The sequence below is a fragment of the Struthio camelus genome, chromosome 9 (assembly GCF_040807025.1).
Source record: "Struthio camelus isolate bStrCam1 chromosome 9, bStrCam1.hap1, whole genome shotgun sequence".
NCBI lineage: Eukaryota > Metazoa > Chordata > Aves > Struthioniformes > Struthionidae > Struthio > Struthio camelus.
Window position 1 is genome coordinate 9615953 of NC_090950.1, and position 25962 is coordinate 9641914.

Sequence of the window (25962 nt, forward strand, 5' to 3'; positions counted from 1 at the left end):
GGGGCCCGCGGGGCGCTGCGAGCCCTCCGCGGGGGCCGTGGGGCCCCGCGGCGCTGCGCCGGGCGGCGCGGAGCGGCCCCGACGCGCGGCGGCTGCCCCGCTCTGCCGCCGCCGCCGCCCGGGCCCCTGCGCGCCGCTGCGAAGTGAAATGAAACGATATTAAAAGAAAGAAAGGCATTTTATTGGAGACTTTACAATGCTAGAAAGTACAGTAAAAGTGCTAGTTCACTCTAGAAAAGTTGGTCCCAAAATGGTACTATGCCACAGCATCTATCAGCTTACATAAACATTTATAAAACCGCTATGAACTGGCCCCTGTATTATAAACGCTATCTTTTTTTTTTTTTCACATTTACGTATTTAAAATTGGAGGATCAAAATGTTTTAAAAGAAAAAGGGCAAGCATTCAAAAGCAGAACCTACCAGAAAATCCATTTTGGGCCAGGTTTGGGGTCAAAAATACGAAGATAGTTTAAACTTTCATTATTAATAATAATACGCGCATGGAAAAACATTCCAATTTTATAGGAAATTGCCTTTTTTTATAACATCAAAATATTTTTTTTTAACTTGTATAAAATTACTGTTAAGACCTCAGAGGACATTATCTACTTTAAAAAACGTTATCTGCTGCTGCCGAAACGTTTCACGAGTGACCCTGGCGGGTTTTGCTTGTCGGTTTCTAATAACCAGCAACATCGCACACCTCTTGCTTTTAGAACAGTCCCCACAGAAGTACTAGTTTGACAAAAAGCCGCAGCTGTGAAGAAGTGCAGTGCCTTGCAGACCGAGGAAGAAGAAAAGGCAAACGAAGAGGAGGAGGACAGCAGGCGCCGCGGCCAGCGGGCAGTGAGTGCCTAGGCCCGCCGGCAGCGCGGCCGCCACGCGTGGAAAGGCCTCCGCTATGCACAAGCTCCGCTTTTCTCTCCCCACGGCGCAGCCCCACAGTTTCAGGCCGAATTATAAAGGAGCAAAATGTCGAGGGCTAAACCGCCTATTTTTAATTGCATGCTCTCCCGCCTCCCCCCGCTCGGAAAACCCCGCAGACAGACAAACAGACAAACCAACGGTGAGTCCGTCGCAGGCCACCCAGACAGACGGGCACGGCAGCCGCCGGCAGCCCCGGCCGGCGAAGCTCCCGCGCCCACACCGCCTTCAAGCCCCCGCGGAGCACGGCGACAATTTGGGCACAGAGAGAGAAAAATCCGCAGACAGAGAGGGCAGGAGGAGGAGGAGGAGGAGGAGCACCAGAAGCGCACCGTGCGGGGACACCTCGGGAGCGGGGCCGGGGCCGGGGCCGGGGCCGGGGCCGGGGCGGCCGGTCGGAGCCCGGCTAGATGTCTATGCGGGAGTGCAGGGCGCTGTGTTTGCTGTCGTGCTCCCAGTAGGAACAGTGCATCATGGACAGCTCGGCGGGCTGGCGGGCGCAGGCGAACTGGAGGCCGGCTCCGTTCGCGGCGGGGGCGGCGGGCGGCGCGGGGCTGGCCGGGCTGAGCTGCTGGGGGTGGTGGGCGTGCGGGTGGTGGTGGTGGCCCATGCCGTTGTAGGAGTTCACCATGCTGGGCAGCGCCATGCTCTGCACCCGCGAGTAGGGGCCGTAGGAGGCCGGGCCCGAGAGTCCTTTCACATTGACGGGGCTGACGTTCCCGCCAGACATCTGGCAGGAGGTGTAGGGCATGGGCGCGGGGGGCTGCGCCAGCGGCCACGAGTTGTTCATGAAGGTGGACTGCAAGTACTTGGGCGGGGAGAGGTAGCCGTAGCTGTCGGGGCTGAAGAGGGTCTTGCCGGGCTGGAAGTGGGTCGGGGGCGGCCGGAAGGGCCGCTTCATCCTCCGCCGCCGGCGGTAGTTGCCCTTCTCGAACATGTCCTCGCAGGCGGGGTCCAGCGTCCAGTAGTTGCCCTTGCGCTCGCCGCCGCCCTCGCGGGGCACCTTGATGAAGCACTCGTTGAGGCTGAGGTTGTGGCGGATGCTGTTCTGCCAGCCCTTCTTGTTCTTCTCGTAGAAAGGGAACTTGCTGATGATGTACTGGTAGATCCCGGACAGGGTGAGCCTCTTCTCGGCGCTCTCCCGGATGGCCATGGCGATGAGGGCCACGTAGGAGTAGGGGGGCTTCTGCGAGGGGTCCGGCTTCTCGGGGCCCTTGTCGGCGCTCAGCTCCTCCTTGCCCCGCTCCGGCTCCTTGGTGCCGCCGGTGTCATGAGCCAGCAGCGCCACCGTGTCCTCCTCGGCGTCCGCGTAGCCGCTCATCATGGTGCCCCGCGTCCGCCGCCCGGGCGTGCGGTGCGGAGCGGTGCGCGGTGCGCGGTGCTGGCGGCCGCCCCGCCCCGCGCCGCCTCGCGCTCGCCGGGGCCGGCGCCGGGGCCGCGGCCGCGGCCGGGAGCGGAGTCGGGAGGCGCCTCTCGCGGCGCCGCTGGTCCGTGCAGCGCGGCGGCGGCGGCGTCCCTGCCCCCGCGGGCTCCGCTCCCCTCTGCCGCGGCGGCCGGGCTCTTTTCTGATTTGTATGGGCCCGGCCGAGTTCCGCTTTCGTCAGGAGCCCGCTCCCCTATCGCCGCCGAGCCGCTGGGCACGGCCGAGTTCACTCCGCAGTCACGGCGCGGCGCTCAGCCCTGCGCACACGCGGCCGCGCCGCGCGGGACCGCCCCGGCCCGGCCCGGCCCGGCCCGGCCCGGCGGCGCCGCCGGGGGCGGGGGGCGCTGCGCCCGCCGCCGCCCGGGCAGCGCCGGCACCGGCCGCGGGGAGCCCCGCGCTGCCCCTGCCCCGACGGGCCGCGCCCTGGAGGCGGTAGGTGCGAGCGGGAGCGAGCGGGGACGCGGCGCTCGCCGCTGCCCGGCGCTGTCGGCACGCCCGGACGCCTGTATCGGCCTTGGCCCGCGGCTCCGCCAGCCGAGCGCGCTCGGGGAGCGAAAGGAGGCTGCTACCGCTCCCTGCGAGTGGGTTCTGGCAAGCCCTTATTTGCAGGACGCGAAGGGCCAGTGGTGTCGGATCGCTCCTTCTCCCTCCCCGCACAGCACAGGCAGGCACCCAGCGCGTCTGCAGAGCTGACGGACACCCCGAGGGCAGGGGCCGGGGCGAGGCGGGGGAGGACACACAGGGCAATGCTCCTGCTCGTCTCCCTGGAAGGCTCCGACTTATTTCACACGCTTCCTAGAGCAGTACATGTGGCAGTGACATCCCCCTTTCCCTTCCCCTTTTTTGCCTCCAGGTAAAGCCTCCCCGAGCAGCAGAAAGGAAGTCTGAGCTGGCCCGAGCACCAAAGGTGCCCGATGATAATAAACCATTCCCACTGGGCTGCTCTCTCCGCCCTTCCCGAAGCGGGCTCGGGGACAGATGTAAGAGGAGGCTGTGCGATGATTTCTAAAGGAGCCTCAGCGCGGGCCCCAGGAGCGAGGCGATTAGCCGTGTGTGTCACCCGAGCCCCGCCAGCCAGCGCGGCCGCCGGCAGCCCCGGCCGCGCTCCGCGCATCCGCCTGCGCGGCCCCGGCCCCGCCGTCCCCGCTCAGGCACAGCTCTCTGTGCTTCCCCCCTCGGCCAGGGGCTGCCTAGAAGTGCACCTTGGAGGAGCTACACAGACAGCCTCGGGGCTCCGCAGTCCGGCAGGTCCCGCTCCTCACACGCTCACCGCTTTTGCCTTCCTTGAACGTGAATCACTGCAAAGCGCTATTCCCCGCCCCGCGGATTTTACGTGCTACATCATTTTTCGTAGCCAAACCCAAGCCCGGGGGGTGGCAAGTCTGCAACAGCATGCACGGTGCAGCCAGCATCTCCCATCGGGGTGCCCAGTTATTTCGGTATCGCACGTACGGGTCTCTAGTTCCTCTGCCCGGCGGGGCGCACATGGGTCCCTGCTCGCCCGTCCGAGGGACGCTATTTGTAGGTGAAGACAGTCAAAGATGCATACATGTATTTGAACCGAGAAATAAAACAGCCCTCCAGGGCGCTGTTTTGTTTCTCGGTTACAACACGTTTCTGTATCTTTGACTACAGCCATGTACAGCGTAAGTCATCTCGCATCGGCAGAGAAAAGCCTGAGCTGCGTACGTTTGGTCACAGGAACGAGGCACCGCTCGCAGACACGGGAATTGCGTACAACGCTCCTAACGCCCCCGTCCCAACACGCACACAAGCAAGCTACGCTGCGGACGCCTCGGCGCCGCAGGGCAGGCTTTCTCCGGGCCCTCCGCGGCCGGCCGGCAGCGAGCCCCGCGCCGAGCGGCGGCGCAGCCGGGCCCAGCTGGGCCGGCGCCGCGGCGGGGACGCGGCGGGGACGCCGCCGCCCTCCACCCCTGCCGGCCACCCACGGCGGCCTCGGCGCTCTCCCTCGCAGGCGTTTCGGCGGCGGGAGCTGGTGCAGGTGTAACAGCAGTGCTCTGTGTGTCATCACCTCCTCCAAATGGCAGATTCCTCCCTTCTCGGCTCCTGAACTGGGCGCATCGCTGCTTTCTAGGGCTCGCTCGCTCACACAGGACGTTTGACATCCTAGGGCTCTGGGGTTTGGAGGGGGGCTGTACAGCCCCACCAAGGGGGATTTCGGACCGACTCAAGGGCTGGGGCTTAGCCCAGCGCTGGCAGCGGCGATCGGGGGCGAGCAGCAGCAAAGGTGAGCGCACAGCCCCGTATGCGGCGACTTCACCGTCTGACACAAACGCAGGCACAAGGCGAGGCGCAAGGCAGGCATCTGGGGGCTTTCTCCTTTTAGATCTCCCCAGTACTAACTAAGCCCTTCTTGGGACACTAACCATCCACCTGAAAACGTAGGGACACGCGACTAAACCCTGGCCCTGGACGCTGTAAGTGCAGTTAAGCGGGGATGGGAGATCTTGCCGGCAGCGTAGCTGCGGGAGGACTGCAAGCAGCAGGGGCAGGCACGGAGCAGAGGGGCGCCACGGGCCCTGCTCGGCGGAGCAGCGGCTCCCGCCCTGCCCCGGCCGCAGCTGGCGCTGCCCGTGCCGGGCCGCCCGGCCCAGCCCGCGGCCCCGGCGGCGCTCCGCGGCCCGCGGGCACCGTAGCCAGCTCGGCCGCCCTCCGCGCGGAACGAGCCCCCGGCGCCGGTCGCGGGGCCCCGGCGGCAGGCGCCCCCGCGGCGAAGGGAAGCAGCAGGGGAGCACGGCCAGCTAGCGGCGGCGCCCCGACCCCGCTCCGCTCCCGCGAGGGGCAGATCCCACCGCGGGGCCGCGGGGCGGAGCGGGTAGAGGGCTCTCGCTCCCTTCGCACGGGGGCAGAGCAGCCCCGGCCCCGGGAACAGACCGCTCCCGGTCCGGGAGAGCCGCGAAGGAGGCGGGCAGAGCGGCGGAGAAGCGACCGGACAGGGGCCGCCAACTGCCGCTTCGTCCTCCTCCTCCGGCTCCGAGCCGGGGCCGGCGTCCCCTTCCCGAGCAGAGCGCGGCACCCCCCGCTCCGGCGCGCTGCGCCGGGAGCCCCGCGCCCCGTCCCGGGCTCCCGCGGCACGGGCGGCCCCGGGGGCGGCGCCCCCGCCCGCACCGCGCCCCGAGCTGCAGCCCGCGGGAGGCTCGCCCAGCCCGGGTTGCTGTTGTCTACTCACCCCGGGCGCGCAGCGGAGCCGATTCCTACCTGCCTTGGGGCTTGGGGCGGCGGCTTTGTGCGAAACTGTGGCAGGCTTGCTCTCCGCAGCCTTGGTTTTGCTCTCGGAAAGAAACGTGTCTGAGGCGGGGAGCGACGGGACGCGCCCGGCTCCGGGCACCCCGCTCCCCTTCGGCCGCAGCAGCCCAGCGGCCGCCTGCAGGCACCGGGCAGGGCTCCCTCCCCCCGCAGGGGGCCCGGACGGGGACAGGCGACACAGCCCGGTCGCCTGTGCTCCAGCTCCTACTGCGCTGCGGCTGCCGTGCCTCAGCCCATGCGGGCGGGCGGGCGGACGGACGGACGGCTGGGCCGGGAGCGCCGCCGTCGCTAAGCAGCTTTCGGGACGGCTCTACCTCACAGCGCATCGAGACGGTAACTAGCTTAATTCTCATTAATTAGCCTTTCGGAGGGACGGCACGGATCCGGGTCTACAAGCGGAGCCAGGCGCCGCTCGTTTCGAGGCCCGTCGCGGGGGCCGCCCGCCCCGCGCGGGGCCCCGGGCGCCCGCGGCCCCAAGCATCCGGGAAACGGGAGTCACCCTCCTAAGTATTTCCAATTTCTTTCCTTTCCCCCTTTTTTTTTCCCCCTCCTCTCTCCCCAGATACTATTAATCTTTAAGATGGTGGATTATTTATTCCCATAACGAATATAGGAAAATAAGGTAACATGAAAACATGACCGTTTATAGCCTGTCCCTTCGCCCCCGCGTTTATGAGAATTAAGAAAATATTACTGTGGGAAATAAAAATATTTTAGTATTGAATGAAAGCTCACCCGATCTGGTTTGTTAAAAGACTGGAAGCAGAAGGCGTTTTCCCGTGTCACCTGCGCGCAGGGAGCCCCCGAGCAGCGCGGCGGCGCCCGCGGCACCCAGCGCGCCGCCGCCTCCGGCGCCCCTTTCGCCCCCTTGCTAAGTGCCACCTGAAATCGGGGCTCGAGCCTGGAAGGGCTCATGAGCCGGCACAGCACTGGCTACCAGGAACAATAATCTCCGCCACTTCGACGGAACCATTGCATGAGAAAAATTACATGCGAGTGCACGCCTTTAGACCGTAAACTCCGCTTTGAAAGAGCTTTTCAGAGCGTCACCTCCTCACTTGCCCTGCAGATCACCTCGCTCATGCGGGGACATCGCAAACAAACACAATCCTACTTTCCCGTCTATTCAGAAGTCCCTCAGCGCTCCCAGCAGCACATTTCCTAACATTTAACAAACGCTCTTTAATTACATTACTTGGGGTGCGACGCTAGAGCAAGGAAATATTCACCTGGAAAGTGTCTTCTTCGCATGAATAAGTCTCATTGTCAAAAACTTGAGCGTATGTAGGTCCACGTATGTTCTGCAGTGGAGAATTTAGTTTCTCGTTTATACTGTAAAGCTAAAAATTCTGGTAGCTTCAGGCTTGTTTTTACAAGCTCCCAGCCGCACAAAGATTTCTGTTTTTACAGGAAAAACTAAGCAGTCCATAGACTATGATGGCTGTACATCCATAATGTGAGCTTCATGAGGAACAGAGTAACTTTATTATGATCTAGACTGAAACCGTATTAAATAAAAGCCGATTTAACAGAGCCTGAGGGAAAAATCACAAACGGGCTCAATTCTAAACTGATTCTAATGGGAATTTTAGAGGCAAGGGTTTTAGGATCAGGAGAGCAGATTTCACTTTTCAGCTGACCCTGTGAAGATAATTTTCACTGTCCCATTTCATTTTGAGCCTGTTCCTACTCTCTCGATATCAAAGAAAGGCAGCTTCAATCTTTCTGTCCTTATATTCCTATTTTCCATCTCTTCTCTGCTCAGTTTCCTGTGCCGTAGCCTGAGCGGGAATCTTCACTGCAGTATATTTGTTTATGCTTAGAGGACAGGCCTACAGGAAAACAAACTCTATATTTCAGTCTACCATTTCGTAGTTTCTTTCTTTCATCTGAAAACACAGCCTGATCCACGGAAGGTTCTTGAATGCACACAACCGGTTACATGATGAAATGCAAACAGTTTCTTGTGGTATTAAATGGCAGCCCGCAGCAGAGTTCAGGTTGGCTGTTTTGGATTCACTAGTTACGGCTCTGCAGGATAATCCTGTGTTACTGCCATCCTGCAGTTAGTGGCCTACAGCAATGCTGCCGAATGCTGCAAATAAAAACAAACAAGCTAGCCTCCTCTTTTCAGACAAAGTAGAAATTATGTCTCCTTAGGAAGCTCTGAGCATCGTTTGTACCAGAGTCTGACAACTTCCAAGGCGAGCTGCTCTTTTTAACACTTAGAAATTGATGCTTATTTTTCTTCAGAGCACGGGAGTAGAAAAAGGAACCATACAAGTCCACTCACATCTAAACCACCTTGAAGTTGCAAAAGAATAGCTTTTTGTGCAGCAAAATTAGAGCTAAGTCAGGAAGTACTTCTCTCCTTTTTACTACAGAAATATATTATTTAACAGACCACTGTCTTAGGTAATCAAAAATCTATACCCTTGCTTAGACTGTTTCAAAAATTGCAGGGTTTGATAAAGACGCAACTAGAAAAAATGGTACAGATATAAGAGTATTTGAAATGGGAAGCTTAAAAAAAAAGTCTCCCATCCAGTTTAAGGACATCAAAGAGAGTTTATGCCTTCTATCATTTCTTTGAGCACATGGGTCCCAAACTATAGCTGTGATTCTCTCTGAACTCATGTAACCTATGAAAATCTGTTTTCATCCAGGGTCTAGGACATTATTGCTTTGAGGAAACAGTATTTGAAAAGGTTATTCGTGTTACAAGTTGAAGCTCCTAAGTGTAGGAGACAGGAGTCTGCCAACCTAATATAACAGCTTAACTGTGATGTTAGTGACTGGGAGAAGGTGACCTGATAAAACTTTGCTGACAAAAGCCCCTCTCGAGACACAGTCACACCGGCAAAGCTGTGTCTTAATCTAGAGAGCCTGTAAAACAGACTCGAGGCTGAAATAACTTACGGCAGTTGAGCGTTAACTCTGTCCATGCTAGGAGTGCTTTGCTGTTCCAGTGCATGCAGATGCCCTTTCTGAATCTCATGCCGGGGTTCCCACTCCTGCGAGAGACCTGGCCAGATGGGGACGTGTATGCACGGCTTGGCAGCTATGCTGATTTTAGAATAAGTGAGTAGCTCACGGTGACTTACACAGGCCACTGAATCTGGGCACTGTACCTGTACTGTGAATTCAAGTTTTGGCTTTAGCAGCTTCTTGAGAATTTGTTGTGGGCACGCTAGACGCTCTCTGTCCACACTCTGCAGGCTGCTCGGGGAAAAGCTACCTCGGGAGCAAAGCTATACAGACCTTTCAGCGTACGGTAAAATCCACATGCATACTCAGATTACTGTCTGCATTATGACCGTGTAAGTCATGCTCTTTTCCCAATACCGAACAACTAGAAGCACTTGGACTTGGTTAAGGCTAACTAGTGATGTCCCAAGCTCTTCCAGAACTAGTAGAATGGGTCAGGTTAGCCAGGAACAGGGTGCTTTTGTTTTGAAATAAGACTGTCCACATACGGAGTTTAGGTGCATTACCTATCTGAACAATTTCTGAATAACTCCACAGGCAGACAAGCTTCTGCCCCCCGCTGCTTATAAACAGCAGCCCTGGCTGAAACCCTCGGAGAATATCTTGCTAGATTCAGAGAGCAGAGTTAAAGAGAGCGAGGACTACCGTGCACCTTCAAACTGCATTCACCTCCTCTTAAAAACTTGAAGCGTTGAATACGTTTCACGTTCAGGAGGAGCATGTGGCAGCGCTACACCAACGTACGTGCAACCTGCAGGAACCGAGGACTGGACCAGTAAAGCCATTTCTGTTCTCTGTGCCCCCAGTTGGAACTGGTGCAGCTTGACAGTCTAACCACCCCTAAGCTCTAGCAATGCCTTTACTAAGTATATGCTGCACCTTAAAACAGTTAGAAGCACAAGTTTGTTTCCTTTTAAATGCAACTACTGTGTTCCCAAAAAAGATTGTAAGATTTCAAATTATATAAAACTAGTTTTGATCTGAGTACAAATCTCTGCTTTGTTGGATCAAACCACACACAATCTTTAGAGAATCAGGTTGGAAGTGATGTGGTGGAAGTTTTCTTCCTTCTGGAGGAAAAAAAAGCTAAGCTTTGGCCAAAGTCAACTTTAGATTACATACAGTTCTCCTCAATCTTAAATGTGTAACTTTAAAGTATGCAGTCTTTGGAAACATAGATCCTGATGTCAGCGGAAGATGGATCAGAGCCTTGGACGTCTCCTAAGTCCCTGCACTGCCCCAAAGAACCGGCTGGCTTAGGAGCACAATGTGATTCCAAAACATTCAAATTCCCTTCATAGCAAGAATACAAACGTTGAAAAACCTGAATATTTCAGTTCAAGTTCAGCCACCTCAGTTGTGGAAGTTCAGTTTTGTCTGTATAGTCACCCTGAGGTCTTTTTGTTTATCTCAATCTTGTTCCAACCTTCCGAGTATGTAAACCTGAGCTGGAAATCTACCAAACACAGGAGCTTGCATGACATTTCCAGCCTGTCCTGATTTTGACCTGGCCAGAAACATCAGCATATCAGACTTGCTCACAGCATTTCTCCTCTTGGTCCCAGCGAGAGCAAGGAAATGCAGACCAAACATAAAAAAATAATTAAACAAACTTTCTTGGAATTTCAGAAGGGGCTTGGTTCAAATCCAGTTTGAACTGTAGATGCAAGTTCAGCCTATTCATTTTATTACAATTCATTTACTTATATTTAATTCCATTTTAACTTGTTTTCCTTTCTTCATCCATTCTGTAGCTATCCCGCACAACAAATAAAGGAAATATACCCATTGTAAGAATAGCTGCTAGGAGAAGTTCTGCTCCAGAGGCAAATCAACCCTACGTTCAACACAAATAATTCCATTCCGTGACCCAAGGGTTCACGTCAAAAGGCTCTGTCAAAGCCAGCCAGCAAAACCTGGTCAGACAGCAACAAATCCACTCGGAGGTCAGGACACGTTAAAATCATTTCTTTCCTACGGTGCGATTCAGAGTTGGCTGGCGCAGCCTGCGAAAGGCGCTGGTGGGGAAGGGGAAGGGCCAGGACTGCCATGAGCTTCAGCGACTCAGCCCGTCTCCTGGAACCCTTCGCCAGGACAGCAAAACCCTGGCCCAAGGCACAGCTCTCAAGGGGCATAAATGCCCTCAGCGCTTGCAAGAATCACTGCAATGCCCACAGTAGGTTCACAATATAAATGTCACTTATGCTACTCAACAGCAAATTGTTTTTATTTTCAAAATCTTACTAATTTTGGTAATATCTTGATGAAGCATCAAAAGTGGTTGAAAACAGTCCATGGGCCTAACTGATGCAAACAAGGCAGAGGGCACAAACAAGGAGGCATCTGTAAATTCACTACAACTCCCCTCTTTTATTAAGCAACAACTGGGATCAATAATATATAACCTAACATAGTTATTTGACGTATGCCACATGACTGAATATTGAGCCAGTTCCATGCAACGGCTTGATGTCTGGGGCAGCGTTGTGATGCCCACTAAGGACGGGAGCGTGACTTGCACTGAACATACGCTCACTTCTTCAGCAGATGTTTGGCATAATTTTCAAGTTCAAAAAAATGAAAATTTGTTCTTCTCTTGTGGTTCGTTCTTAATGGGCAGGGTGAAAGGCTGGCTTTTTTTTAACCTTGATGCTATCTGACTCAAATAGGTAGGAGAGGAAATGAAGGGGTTTGGCTTTTTTGTTTTTTTTTTAAAGCTTTTTGCCTTGAGTGATTTGCTAGCTTTTAGTGCTTTGTGTATCGCAGCATCTACGCAGAGAGCCGCTCTGAGAATATGCAGTGCGAAACGAATGCAGCCCTGTATATGGCTTAAACTGTAATGAAGAAAAATAGGCTCAGTTTGACCTGATAACTTAATTCATTAACAATTACAAGTCTGCTTAAAGCCCGAGTCTCTACTAGCTGATGCTAAACAAGCTGGAATAATATTCCTGGCATGTAAACCGCATGTCACATTTTGGGGACTTCAAGTACTGACAAACAGAATCATCTCTGGAAGGCAGGTGGCCAAGTTTTACTTGCTATCAGATCCTCCAGCAATCCTTCAGTGTCTGATTTTTCTAAATGTGGTTCCTTCGAATTAGGCAATACACAGTATCTTTAAAGGTACCCGTGAAATCACATGTCTAAATACTGATCATGATTACTAATTTCAGATATGTCAGTGTGATATTTAGAGCTTGAAAGCCTGGATTTAGAGCACTGAAAATCATGAGTTAAGGGCGTTTTGGCCCAGGCCTTGAGAGACGACATCACTCCCACTGAAACAAAAAAAACAAAAAAAAAAGAGAGAGAGAGAGAAACAGAGGAATTATTTAATGCTATGTGCCTTTAAAGAAATGTTTCTGAGGGCCTTCCTTTCACTGACCTGTACAGCTGATACAAGAGAGAGCTTCTCCCTGCTTGTGGGAAAACTGCAGAGGAACAGAAACACCAGGGCTTTTTAACAGGCTTTCAGAATAACATAACGTTACATTGTGGTTCTTTTGAAGCTAACAAGGAATTACCCTGCTGATCTCAATGAGAGCTGGATTGCCTCTGCTGTTTAAGGCTCTTCATAATGAAAAGGTGCACTTTTTTGTTTCAGTCCTTTCTGCTGGGTGAGACGTTCAATCCAGTACTGTCACACCTGACTACGGACCACGGCAGGGCACGTTCACATCTGGGCCTTGTGGCAATCCTGCAGATTTGCTGGGCGTTAACAAAAGGAGAAACTGCCCCTTAAGCAACGTTTGCAGTCTAGCTTTTCCAGAAGACTGTACATTTACAAAACAAGTGTTTACAGCCAGTTTTGGAGTGAGAAGAATGAGAGGGTGCTTATCGTTCTTGCACAAGTGCCTGCGCGCAGGACCGTGTCCGAGTCACAAGCCTTCCACCCTGACATTACCTATGTAAAGACAAAGACGAGGAACAATCGCGTCTCATTTACTTGTAATTAATGGAGCTGGCGTAAGTTTGTGTTTTGAGAAATGACTTGCTAGGAAGCGCTCTCCTTTCCAGAGTAACTATCTGATTTTGAGTCTTTGCTGTAGAGGGGCTTCTTCCCCGAAGCTAGTAAAACATGTTGGTTCTCAAATACAAGGTGTGTTTTTGAAAACGTGTTTTCAGCTGAAAAACGTAGCCAAAAAACTCAGCTTGGCTTCAGTTTTTTGTTAGAAATACTATTGATTTTTGACAAAAAGCAAAACTGACTTAAACTATTCCTGTGGACAAAGGTTAATTTCTCTTTTAAAAGTGTTTTGAGAAAAGATTTCTGATTAGCGCTGCCCTGGGCCTCTGAAACGCCCAGGTGAAATGTATCTGGGGCTAAAGCACGAGACGGGACGCGTAGGCTCTGGGCGATGCACAGGCCGCCCGCGGCCCCGCGCCGGGACAGGCTTCACCCCTCGCCCCCGGACGGCGGCCGTGTTGCTGCCCCGCTCTGCGGCGGCGCGCTCCGCCGCCTCAGCCCACGGCTAGACATCACCCATGGCGCACCGTGTTTCAGCCACGCTGCTTCCTTCCCTCTGCACTGTGATCTTTCAGCGTTTCTGCAGAAGGGCAGAGCAGCTGTTTGCCAGGATCGCTCGCCCGTCCCATCAGGGCCCAGGGCATCACCACCTACCTGACTGGAGCGAACAAAGAAAAACGGGGCAGATGTAGCTCTTCCTACCCCGCAATAACTGTAGTCGATCAGTAAGACTGCTGCTCAGATGACAGAAATCAGCTTACCTCTGTGTCATTTTGTCCAGCCAAACAATTATATTGCAAGATCCTCAAGGGCAGGGTGGCTGCTCCTGAACTCCTTGTATAAATAACAACCTACTGTGTTCTCCCACTCGCCTTCCCCCTTTTCTTAAAACTTTATATGGAGAGTCCCGTTATGCATAGGCAGAAGGGCTTATTTCAGTACTTTAATGGTTGCATGAGTCAAACACACAGCAGATGTCAGTGCATTACAAATCTTGGTTTGAGAATAATAAAATATAAATGAGAAAGTTAAACAAGAAAGCAAAAAACGCAGGGAACTGCAAAGCTCCGAAGCTGTCTAAGCTCATCCCACTGTGTCTGACGCTGTCTTGCTAACTACCAACACTGGGAACGTTACTGCAGTTTTTACAGCTTCTCCCATTAAACCCTTCTGAAGGTTTTAAACAACTTCTCACCCACCCAGGCTTCTGGGGATCTGCAGCACGCGCTTCCCAGCTGGTGCGGGACAGTGCCGAGTGGGGACTTTCCCCCCTTTGGCACAATTCAATATGTAAAAGTGCATTAGTGCGTGGCACGAACCGAGAAGTGCTGCGGCTGCCTGCTTTGTTCTGTAACCAGAGATCCGCTCCCTACTTTAGGAAAGCCAGTCTAAGCAAAATATTTCCCTGGCCCGGGTGTCACGGCTGAAGCAGAGGTGGGTCACCTAGAGTCAAGCCACGCATACCCTAAACCAGACCTCAGCCCTGCTCCTGCTCCTCCTGGTTTAGTTGAAGTAGCGGCAATCCCGGAACAAAAGAGAGATCCAATTAAAGGCATCCCTTGTTTCCCCCAGAACAGAGAGCGCCCTGGAAAAATAAACAGCTCCTCTCCCGCCCCGGGAGCCGCGCAGATAGAGCAGCGGGAGTGTATCGCGACGCGGCCCAGATAAGCCCCGTTCTCAGGAAGCCAAGGACACACACCTCAGGCCAGGGGGCTTCCTCACTTTGTGCACCCCGCACAGCGTTGTCGGGAAGTGAAAAGCCCCCGCCGCAGAAATCCTCCAGCATCCAACTGCCTCGCAGGAAACCGCGGGCCAGTCCTGTCTTTTTTTTTTTCCCCCCTTCTTGGAGAAGCAAAGGCGAATGTTTATCTTTCTTATCTCAGAAAGGAAACCTATGGGAAATGGTATGCCATATTCTCCACTGTTCTCCTGTCATATAATTATAATGCATTGCATAAAGCAAAATCTTTTGGAAAATCAGTAGGTCTAATGACAAGACAATCCCTGATTAGAAGGCGCTGTCTTTTTCTTTCCAAATGCTACAAGCCTCATCTGAGTATCTGTTGGTGTAAAAACAAAAGACGAGCCAAACGTTTGTACCGGGAAAACAATGCACCCTAAGTGTCCCATGGCATTAGGGGAAGAACTGCTGCACAAGGCAAATCTCTTGTCCCCAAGTAACAAACTGAGGCCAGATTTTTGTTCAGACTTCAAAGAGAGAACACAGTAGGGCCCTTCCACTGCCAAATTGCTAAGTGGAATTAAAAAATTGCAATATTGCCATTAAACACTTGGTATAAATTCAAGAGTGTTCAAAAAAAAAAACCAGCGACACTATTACATTCTAGACAGGAAAAGGATAAATTAGAGTTTAAAAGGCTCTAAGTGGTTACTTGAGAAGAAACTGTGCATATGAACTATCGCACCGCAATGCACAGCTTGCACAGCTTTTATGAACCCACAGATAGCTGTTAAGCCACGTTCCCTATATTATTAAGGTCAGGACAGATTACACCAAAGATGCATCTAGCATTGATGACCAGTATGTGCCTCACACTCTGCCAGCAGAATTTTCCCTTGAAGATTTAGCACAAAGCTCTCAGTATTTCTCTAAACTCCACTGCGCTGCATCCAAAAAAAAAAAAAAAAAGACAGACTCATAGAAAGAGTTGAGAAGGCTGCCACGAACAACATCTTCAACGAACTGTAATTTTCTCAGTGAAATGATTAATGAAAGTCTGATGAAGAGGATACAGCGACCATCTAGAAAGATGGTAACAAACCTAGCCGCTCAACAGAGCCGTAACTGCCGAAACTTTGAAGAGCTCAGGACTAGACTGTAAAGCACAGATCGCAGGCAGATAGGAAGAACTATATATTTTAAGGAGTGCTCGGCTGGTATCACTGGGACTCTGCGACACGGATCTTCATAAGAGTCACATCCAAAATGCTGAGCTCTTTTCAAGTGCATCTGCTTATTGTGGGGCCTGGCGGGAACCACCGCTCTTGGAGAGAAAGTACGAGCCACACTAGTTTCTGCTTCGGCAGCCTGTAGCACTCAGGATTGCCTACGCAGACACACTCAGGAAATTAATCGGAATTAACGTTTAAAGTGGATTAGTTAACTGGCTGCAGTCCCCACCTTATTCACAGTTGAGAGGCTTTCAAGTTAACTCAGCTAAAGCCAATTTAGAGCTCTCAAAGTCCAAAATATAACTTCTACGCAGGAATTTAATGTACTTAATTATTTTGAAATTCGCATCTTCACTTAATTTAGATTTTTTTTTAAGTTTTCCTGTGTAAATAGATGCTAAGGCAACATAAAGAAAGAAGTTTGGATAAGTAAACTTCTCATGTTTAAAGGAAAAAATAAAACGTGTAATATCATCAGATATTACCACATTATCTTGTGAGGTTTCTACATTCACATGCGAGCTTTGAAATTATCCTGATTTTTTTAAGCAAATGCCAGTACGGCAGCAAGAAACGGTTGTCAAATCAGACCACCTCCCCTCACGCACTTTGCAGCCAACGTAACCTATGCAAGTCACCTAAACATTTGCTTCTAAAACGCTGCACTCGAGGCTGCTCGGCAGTTCACGTAGAACAACGTCATCGCCCAAAAAATAAGAGAACCGGCTTGACTTCAAGAGTCTTTCAGCCCCGTGCAGGGCCAGAAAGGGACTCAGGGCCACCGAACCAGTCTCCCTCGCCCACGGAGCCGGACCAAAGCACACAGGAGCGAGTGGGAAAGCTCCCGTGGATTGCAGCGGGCCACGGGCCTGGTCCTCGGCGCGCACAAACCCGGCGGAGAGGCAGGCGTTGGACCGCGGGCAGGACCGGCCGCCCCCGGCCCGGCTGCCCCAGCCAGCGGGTCCCTGCTACCACTTCCGCAATGTGGCGTTCTGGTTCTCACACAAAAGCAGGGGCAAACCGGTGGGTTTCCACCCAGGGACGTCCGTGATACGGGCATCTGCCGCCTGCCTACACAGAACCGGTTCTGGGGAAAAACAGGCCCACCAGCCTGGATCCTTCAAGAGTTACTAAGAGGTACTAAATTGACTGCTATCAGCTTTTTTTTTTCTTGGTGGGAATTTTTCTTGACTATAAAAATATGTCTCTCGTTGCTTCTCTCTTCTCAGTTGTTGCCTAAAAATAAATGGCTTATGTTAAGATCCACTATATATCCGCTAGCTTCAAGTTTAGGTAGCTTGTAAAACCTAAAGGTAACATGCCAAGTGTCAACCCTCATTGTGCAACACTGCAAAAGTAAAAGCAGAAGTAAGGTATATGGGGGATAAGCTATTTATTTAGATTTCAGTATTTGTCATAATTGCTTGTCTTAAGAACATTAAAATGCAAAAGCAAACAATCGGTGCAATAGGTAGCTGAGCTGCTCTGCAGACTCTGAAAACCTACAGAACGCAGTGCGAAGAGCAATTTCTCTTAAGCCTGATCATAACGATGCTGCATAGTCCTGCAGTTTTCTTTAGACTAAAATGCAATTAAGGTAAACACATATCAGACCTCAAAAGCAGCTGACTAACTTTACCTTCCTTTATGTGGAACTGTTATCAGTAGCTGGAGCATAATGAATTAATTACATCTAGAGAACACCACAAGCTAGACGTTGCTCTCTAAACCAGCCTATTTCCAGTTTTACACTTTAAGAATAAAGATTGGTGTCTTTTATTTCATATTACTGCTGTCCTAAGTACTGTGGATACGGTCTTACTGCCCTTACTCCAGCGGACCTGCCCGTAACTTCACCGGAGCCCTCTTGTCGCACGGAAAAGCGGTTCCGAAACAAAACACACCTTTTGGGTCTGTGAGATTCTCACTTAATTGTTTATTGCCTTCTAATAGCTGGAAAATCATCCAGACTTACAAATCCTTTAGAAATGATCCTAGAAAAATGAAGCACATCTATTACTGACTTGACGCTCCGTTGCCTTTGCAGTCCACTGACTGCACTGCACAGCTTAACGGCGTAAAGCCCACTCACAGCGTACTTCAGGGAAGCGAAAAAGGACCTCCGTGCTAGCGCTGTATCTTACATTTCATCTGCCTATCCCTCATTTGAGAACAGGGCTACATACAGACACAACTCTGGAATAAATAATCACCATGGGAAGTGTTTGTCCTGGAGCCCGCTCTTGCCAGTCAGGAGACTAACAAGTGACAGCACAGTTCAGTTCAGCACACCAAGGAAGCGCTTGGTTCAGCGAAAGCCACTCTTCAGCTGTATTTTTTAGCTAAAAGCTAATTCACAAGCTTTCTAGCTAAAAAGGTAAAAAATAATTCTCAAGCTTTTTAGCTTAGCTAAAAGCTAAGAATAATTCACAACTTTTTTTTCCCAAACAGCCTAACTAGAGTGGGCAGTCAGCAGAGAAGGCAAACCACGTTTCACAGGTGTGCCCCAGTCTACAGAAAGGTTTCATGGGGTGCGGGGGAAGCAGTATTTTTAAAGCAGCATTAAGACAAACTAAAACAAAAGCCTTTGTAGTAAGAAGCAATATAACATTTCTTTCATCTGAAATAAATTGAGCTTGATCAAATAGCCGTTTACATTACAACAAATTATTATGGAAATGCTGTTTGTTACTTATATTATAATGAAAATATTATTTGTTGCCTCTGAGTGCTTTGTGTACCTCATGGGACCACAGCAGAGCTGTCAGAGGATGGAATACAGAAGCACCGAGTTTCTTTGTGGTCAAAAATGTGCCCCTGTTCCGAGCAGGGACTCCATCTCCCAGCTATTTGCAGTGGCTCGAGCACAAGCAAGTAAATGCTCCTATTTACGTTAGAGCCACACGCGGGAGCACAAAACAGCGCAGAGGAGAAGGCTGGGGACGCACTTGTAACTTCAAAGCCCTCGCTGTGATCCAAGTTTGAGATCAAACGTGCTCTGCTGCAAAATCCACCCCGCAACGTCAGCTTTTCACAAGCGCATAGTTCTTGCCTAGACCCACGCGCGCGCCGCGCTGGGACCAGAGTCGGGCAGCCCTGGCTGCTTTGGAAATCCCACCGCTTACATGTGTATCCTGGAATCGCCTTTTAAGGATTAAAATAATTTAGTATGTGTGTGTGTAGTTCCTGATCACATGGATTTTCAGATAGGGACAAAAAAAACTGAAGGAAGAGGAGACTTTTTTCCTTACGTGCAGGTTCCCGGCCCCGACCCGCGCCGGCGCCCGCAGCGGAGCCGAGCCGAGCCGGCCGGCGTTCCCAGGCAGCGCGGGGATGGGCATCGGGACCGCAGAGCCGCGCCGCGGAGGCACCGCGCTTCACTCGCTCCTGCTTTAACAGTTACCTGCGTGTGAATGCGTTAAACTCCTCTGACACATCTTCCGCCACCTCTGGCTTTTGCACGGGACTGAAACCACGGGGAGAGGGAAACCTCAGCTTCACTACAGCAAATGGAATTTTACCACTGACTTTACAGGGTCAACAACATATCTCAAGGTTAAGAAGGGTCTTAAGAGCACCTAAAATTACAAGAGATTACTACTTCTACAAAGCTAAGAATAATTCACGGAAGAGCAGTAGTTTATGCAGTTAGGAGCCTAATCAGATGCTTACAAGAATGTATGACAAGTGCTGTGAAAAGGCTGCATCTTTTTAAAAAAAAAAAAAAAACCAACGTCACAAAAATGTTGTTCCTTCTAAGAGTTTTTTTTTTTTTTAAGAACATAAATACTTTTGGAGCACAAACACTATTTGAAGTTAATGGAATTTGTGCATCTACATCAGTACGGCATTTAAAAACACAGTTATCAGATTTTTCCTATTGAAAAATGCAACATATATAGCTAGATAATGAAAAAATTAGTATTTATATACATGTAACAAATGTATTCAGTGTCTGCTTCTCTGAGTATACAATTTTCAGGAGCAGAGAGAGACATCACTTCATTCTCGACTTTTCAAATAAAAAGTTTGTCATCTATGTAATTTTTAAAAAGCCATAGAAAAGAGGCTGTCAAAATAAACTGGGAAGAATTGCCTGTTGGTAGCACTCACTGAGGTGAGAAAGTATTCCTGTAGCTTTTTAAAATTATAAATCTGTGCGTGGTTTTGGATTTCCTCACACACCGTCTCCAGCTGCCTTCTCCTGCTCTGGCGTTTCCTAGAGAGGCCCAATTATCATCACCTAATTAGTGCCGGAGGAGAAAAAGAGCTTCTGTCAGACAGAACTCTCTAAACAACTCAGTACAGGTCCTCCAAGACATGAACCCAGGGTTTACAATCTATTGCACTGATTCATGCACCAAATACATTCGAATTTGCGAGACAAAAGGAGCAGAAAAGAAATTAAAACTATTTACCACTGAATACACTGAGGTTTGGGAAAATATTGGCAGCAAGTATAGTGTATAGTGTAGATCCTTATCACAGCACTTCAGTCACAGGTGTTTCCCCATATTACTTGATTATACTTATCCAGAATAAATATTTAGTGTTACTATTAGCAGAGAAAACCTGTAGCTCCAACAACAACATCTGTGTATTTAAAGCTCGGTGATGATTACCCGCTTTAAAAACCAATTGAAAAGTATCAAACAACTTTATACAATGCAGTTTTTCAAAATCGTAAAGAAAAAACTTCCAGTCCCCAGAGACTGCCTATTCACAAGCCCAGACACAGCGTCCCACTCTTCCCTGTTGGGAAGCAGCCTTGTCAGAGCAGTGCTCTTTATTTGCCTTGGATGATTTTTCTTCCACAGCTGTCCCCACTACATGCAACCAATGTGTGACTGGGACACATCCACCCCGCACAGAGGCCAGGAGTCCTGCCAGGAATTCATCGCTTACACCTTGCAAGAGCCTTGCGCTCCAGCTCTCGGGCTTTCCTCCTACTTCCAGGGCTCCTTTGCAAACCCCCTCCGTAAACAGTAGTGCTCAACAAAGGTAGGATAATTTTAATAAAATCATTTGAGTATAGTAGTAGTGATTAATACTTGAGGAATTACATGTTAAGGTCTGATCTTGCCATGAACGGGAGCTGAAACGAACGTGACCCAAGCCCAACACAGTAAGGCCAATGGCAACCTTTCTGCCAACCGCAGAGCTTTTTTGGGGGTGGAGGGCTTTCAAGAAACTTCCTCACAACCTTAAAACATCTGAGTGTTAGAAAGACGCAGCAGACCGACAGCATGGTGTTTCTGACAAGCGAGGTCTGAAGCCCTCCTTCGCGACGCAGGACATCCCAGGGAGGGTTTGCAGGGAATCGCGGCTGCCCGGAGGCTCCTGCGTGGGCTGTGCCATGGGCGAATGCTGAAAATAGCACACCAGATTCACTGGACGAAGTGAGAAAATGGGTTTTCTGCTAGAACGGTCTCTGAGATGGCACAGGAGCGCAAAATGGATTTGATTATTTTAGCAGCAGTTTACATACTATTTTTTTCCCCCAGCTTTAAAATGAATACTCCCCGAACAGAGCTAAACGCAAATTCAGCTCGCATACACACCTCACGTCCTCTCTCTCACTCACAAGAGAAGAGTGACAAAGAAAGAAAGGGTAGTGGAGCTACAGGCTTCTACTGCAATACTTCTCCACTTCTTTATTTTCTTCCTTTCTTTCTTTTTAAACTTTCAAATTTGCAGGGCTCTTCAGAGCCTTCTAATTTTTCCCTCTTTCCCATGAGTTGTTTCTTCCCACTGGGCTTCGATCACTACTCTGTGTAGGCTTCGCCCTCCTCCTCTTCTCTCCCCTCTCCGTGTCGCACGCGCTGCCACCGTAGCACCCAACTGCCTCTGCGCAAACGTCTTCCCCCGAGCCGCAGGACCAGCACAGACGCGTATCCCTCCTCTCCTGCGCGACTGTGCCTCTTTCTCTCCCCCTCCTGCCTTCCTCTGTTGTCTGTAATCAGCCAGCCCTTGGGTCGTACCGAGCTCTTCCTTTACTCTCTCGCCTTCACGCATTCTTTTTTCCTTAACATTTCGTTTTAGGAGTGTTGTGGGGAAGATGAAAAACTTCTCTCTCATTGGAGTAGGTTTTGTAGGGAACTCAGGGAGGTAGAAGGAGAAAGAGCGTCAGGGCCCAGTCCCTGCTTTGTGCCCCGGGCGGCCCTCACAGCGCAGTTCCTCCACCTCTGCCACGCCGCCACAGTCTCTCACCCGCTGACAACCTTCCTTTTCCCCGTTTCCTCCCTCGTCTTTCTTCGCCCCTAGTATTTCTCATCACTTCCCTTTCTTTAACCCAACAACTCTGCTCCCTCCAAGCAGTCTCCGTTTCTGCAAAACCGTATACAGGTTTTGTTTTTGCCTTTCCTTTTCTCAAAGCAAAGGGAGATCGGCCTGGCTTTGCTTGTTTCCTAGGAACTTTTTTTTTCGCTTTGGGAGAGAAAGGAGGTTTCTGATGTCTTTCGCACAGTTTAGAAAATTGAGGTAAAATAAAGTCTGTTTCTAACAAAACGCTATTCTTTGATTTGAAAAAAAAAAAACCCACAAACTTTCTCAGCGCTTTCTTTGGGGCGGCCTGCGGCGGGCAAGGAGAGCGGCCAGGAGTCGGACGAAGCGGCCCGTGGAGCCGGCCGGAGACGGAGAGGCGGCAAACGCGTGCCAGCAAGCGCTGCTGCTGCCGCTGCGAGCGCAGGAGAGAAGGGGGAGCGCTCGGCAAGCGCGAACAGCGGCAGAGGGGCGCAGCACGAGCAGGCCGCGGCGCGAGGGCCTCCTCCCGCACGGCGGGCCGCCTCTCCCAGCGGCGGCGGCTTCTTTGCAGTATAACCACTTTATCTTGTGGTTTTACATCTAGGCCTGTTTCCAAAGAGCAGAAGTCTTTATCAAAGATAATCGCTTTTTGGCTAGAAGCAAGTGGTAAAGATGACTGATAGAAGTTGTGCAATTACTGTTTAAATGATTATTGCGAATCAGCAAACATGAGTATGCCCGCTGTGTCACTTCCTGGCTACACACTTGCACTGTTTACCAGCAGAACTTCCCCCGAAGCCCCTTGGGGGTACGCGGGGGGCGCAGCGCCGCCGTCCTACCAAGGGGCAAAGCGCGGCAGCGCCCCGGCAGGCCCCGGTGCCGCAGGCGGACGCAGCCTGCGGCCCAGGCCTCTCCAGCTGCCTCCCGCCTCCTCCGCCGAGCTCAGGTGGTCGCGATCGCCTTCTCTCTGGGGTTTGCAGGAGGGAGTCCCGGTCCAGGCTGCCCTCCCCGGCACGAGGCGAAGAGCGCGGTGGCAGCCCCGGCTGGCAGCCAGGGCTCCAAGGGGGAGCGAGCGGCGGCCCCGGTGGCTCCCAGCCCGCTGCGGCTCTGAAGGCCGCCCCGAAGAGCGGCGCGTGCGCGCCCTCCTGCCTGCCCGGCCGGGAAGCCGGGGAAGGCCCGCGCGGCCCACGCGGGGCTGCGTCGGACGAGAGCGGACAGAGCCCGGCGAAGGGCTCCCACGCGCAGCCCAGGCGCCCTCGGCCGGCCAGACCGGCTGTTCTTAACTGGAGTTATTTACTAACGCCCTGGGTTTCTTTTTCTCTTGTTTTAGTTAGCTCCAGGAGCTACGGCCTAGGCTCCAAAAATAAAAAGCCCGGGGCTTTTTGTTTGGTTGGAGCTTTTCTTCTTACTGGATAAGTCAAACAGGGAGATTAAAAGCCTCTCCAAGCCCCCTCTATACTCAGGGGAAGCATAATCCCCATCAACACCATCGATGGACTCGCCTGATGGAATCGAAACCGTTTCTGCAGGCAACGGTTAGAGGACGGGCAGTGTACTATGTGAGCGGAAAGAAATGGGGCCAAACTGAACCTCCTTTTCAGTAGCCACAGGAGTATGTGACCAGTCATTTTCATACTTTACTTAAGCTCAAAAGTCCAGTTTGTCTTCACTTATGGCACAGTCATGTTACATTAAAAAAAAAAAAAAAAAAAAGCACAAGGGGAAACGCCTGGCCCTACTGACTCCCTGTGCCTATGCTGTAAGGGAAAATGAGAGCCTCTTCTCAAGGTCTTGCACAAGTAACGATGTAAAGCTGTGCTTTATTTGGGCTAAGGAATGCAGCATTAAAACCAGGCTTCTCGGTGGGACATCTCTGGGGGACCCAGAGGAAGCCTTGTGCAAAGTGCTTCCTGCATTTTGCTGCTTCTCCCGGGAGGGGATTAAGATTAGGGACCTAATTCCACTGAACCTCCCCCCCCCCCCCCCCCCCCCGCAACCGTCCACAGCTTCCTGCAAAGGACCTCGTCTAATTAACTTACGCTCAGGACTTATTCACGCTATGTTATGAAATACAGATATGATGGCATGTTTTCTTACTGCATAGCTGAACTGTCCTTCCCCACAGTGCCATCAGAATGGCACTGTGAGCAATATGTTTAATATAGGCACACTGCCAGCAAATATAGAGGTTTCCTGCCCCTTCACGGATCCCTCTATCTTGCCTAAAAGATTGAACATACTCCACGGTTCTAATAACAAACATTGTAACCTTGCAAATAGCAGCACTTGGGGTTTCCTTTAATATTTATATTTTCTGACCCCAAAAGGGAAAAGAATTTACCATACATAGAGTGGGAAAACAGTGTGCTAATTTCACTTATCAAAGCCGTTCAAACCAAAGAGGCTGCCACTAATAATAGTGTGTTAAAAATATTCCTGAACAAAACATACGTTACTGTATTTTAGTACATGCTGGTACCTAGCTTAAAATGTCAGTATTTGCACAACGCAATTTGTATCAGCTCCCAGTTATTATGACATCAGAGGAAAAGTTCAAAGTAATCTAGTTTTCTGCTTTACCAAAACAGTTCAAAGATAAAAGCCAGCTTCAACTTAAAAAAGAGAGAGAGAGAGAAAATGAAACTATTAAGCACTACATCAGCCAAACAATCCTATGAAAGGAAAACACCAATCAAAAGATGACAGTATTTTATAGCGAAACCATATTAATACAAGCGATCAACACTACCTGCACTTGGTACCTTAAACAAGGCTCCGTGTCTTTCCTACTAAATCATGCACCCAAGAAAACAGTAAAAAACCCTGTCAGCTTTTGAGCAGAGAAGATTGAAACAGTAGAACTGTTCTCCTTTATCTGCGGCCAGTTTTTAATAGGTATAATTAATCTTCTATAAATATAATACCTTTTTTCTATCTGCCTAAAAGACGATGCACAAGACAGAAGAGAAAATGACAAGAGTATTTGCTATATTTATAATTAAAATAAATAAATACCAATCACATAGCTTGAAGCATTTAGTTTTCTGTAAATCTTTCAGAACTTTTTTGACCCAGCACTTGGTGCTCTGGAGCTTATCAATGACACCAGGGGTCAAAAGTGTTAGTGCGACTAAAATTACTTGGACAAAGCCAGAACCAGGTCAGATCGCCATGGGATAGTCCCATAAGGCCTCCTGTAGGCTGCTGCCACCAAGGAGTTCTAAGGAAAAGAAAGGAAAGACCATGAATCAAACATCCCAGAAAATTCACAAGCAAATGTGTTATTAATCAAGGAAAATAAAAACAAAGTTTATTAAAATGCCTTGTAATAGTACATTTCAAAACAACACAAAGACATCTTATGTGATGACCATTTTATCACTGAGGCTCATTCCAATTGAGTTACATTCTTCAAACCCAAAGAGCCACAAGTGTGCCAGAAAGGAAAATAAACACTGGAACGATGTGTGCAGTCACACATCTAATTTGACGATTGATCTCACAATTTAAATAGACACTTTCCACCCAAAATAAAAATAAAGGCAGGAATATATATATCCATGGCACTTCTGCAAAGTGAAGCTAATGGCCGGGCTGGTACAATTTACACATTTCTTTCCATATTTAGGAGAGAACTTCAAATTAGGACCCAAACGCAGTCAGAGGATAAGAAAACAAAGGAGAAGGAGTCTATGTTTGTAAGATACGGAACATTATATTAAAATATTTTTTAAATTACTGTAACATTTATCACTTATTGCATAAATATTTATGAAGGGGACAGATCCTCATATGGTGTAAACTATCACACAGCCATTGGTTTCAGTGACTCAAAGTCAAAGAAGTTGCAACAATTTACATCAACTGAGAATGTGTCCCAGCATGTTTACATAGGAATTTTGAATCAAATTCTCCACTGCTCTGACTCGGGGCAATCAAGGGAACTGTGACAGCATATGATACACTCTTTTACGCTCTAAACCAACATCAAAAGATGGATCCTGTTTCTCCCCTCCCACAAGCTCTTGTTTACATGAGTATTGCCTCTGAAGTGACTCATGGGAGTGGGGATTGGACTATTAGGCCCATTTTTGCACTAACAAGGCTAATACAGAGTGATATTTGAACTGTATCAAGTTTTTACACTAAAGACGAAGGTCAAAGTTACAATTTTATCAGTTACATTTTGGAGCCCTTCACTTGATCGTGACAATACCATGTTCATAATACA

General features: G+C 50.3%; 1 protein-coding gene and 1 long non-coding RNA gene across 2 annotated transcripts in view; both read right to left on the reverse strand.

The window, feature by feature from the left end:
- The window catches only part of LOC138068190 (uncharacterized), a 100413-nt gene that overhangs the window by 16136 nt on the left and 58315 nt on the right, over positions 1–25962 (reverse strand). The gene's annotated exons all lie outside the window — the stretch shown is intronic.
- Positions 181–2311, reverse strand: FOXL2 (forkhead box L2). The gene has a single exon (XM_068954093.1). The coding sequence runs from the start codon at positions 2249–2251 to the stop codon at positions 1334–1336; it is 918 nt and encodes a 305-aa protein (XP_068810194.1). The 5' UTR covers positions 2252–2311; the 3' UTR covers positions 181–1333.

Excerpts from the sequence above, each read along its gene's own strand:
- FOXL2 (XM_068954093.1), bottom strand. The coding sequence starts at position 2,251 with ATGATGAGCGGCTACGCGGACGCCGAGGAGGACACGGTGGCGCTGCTG.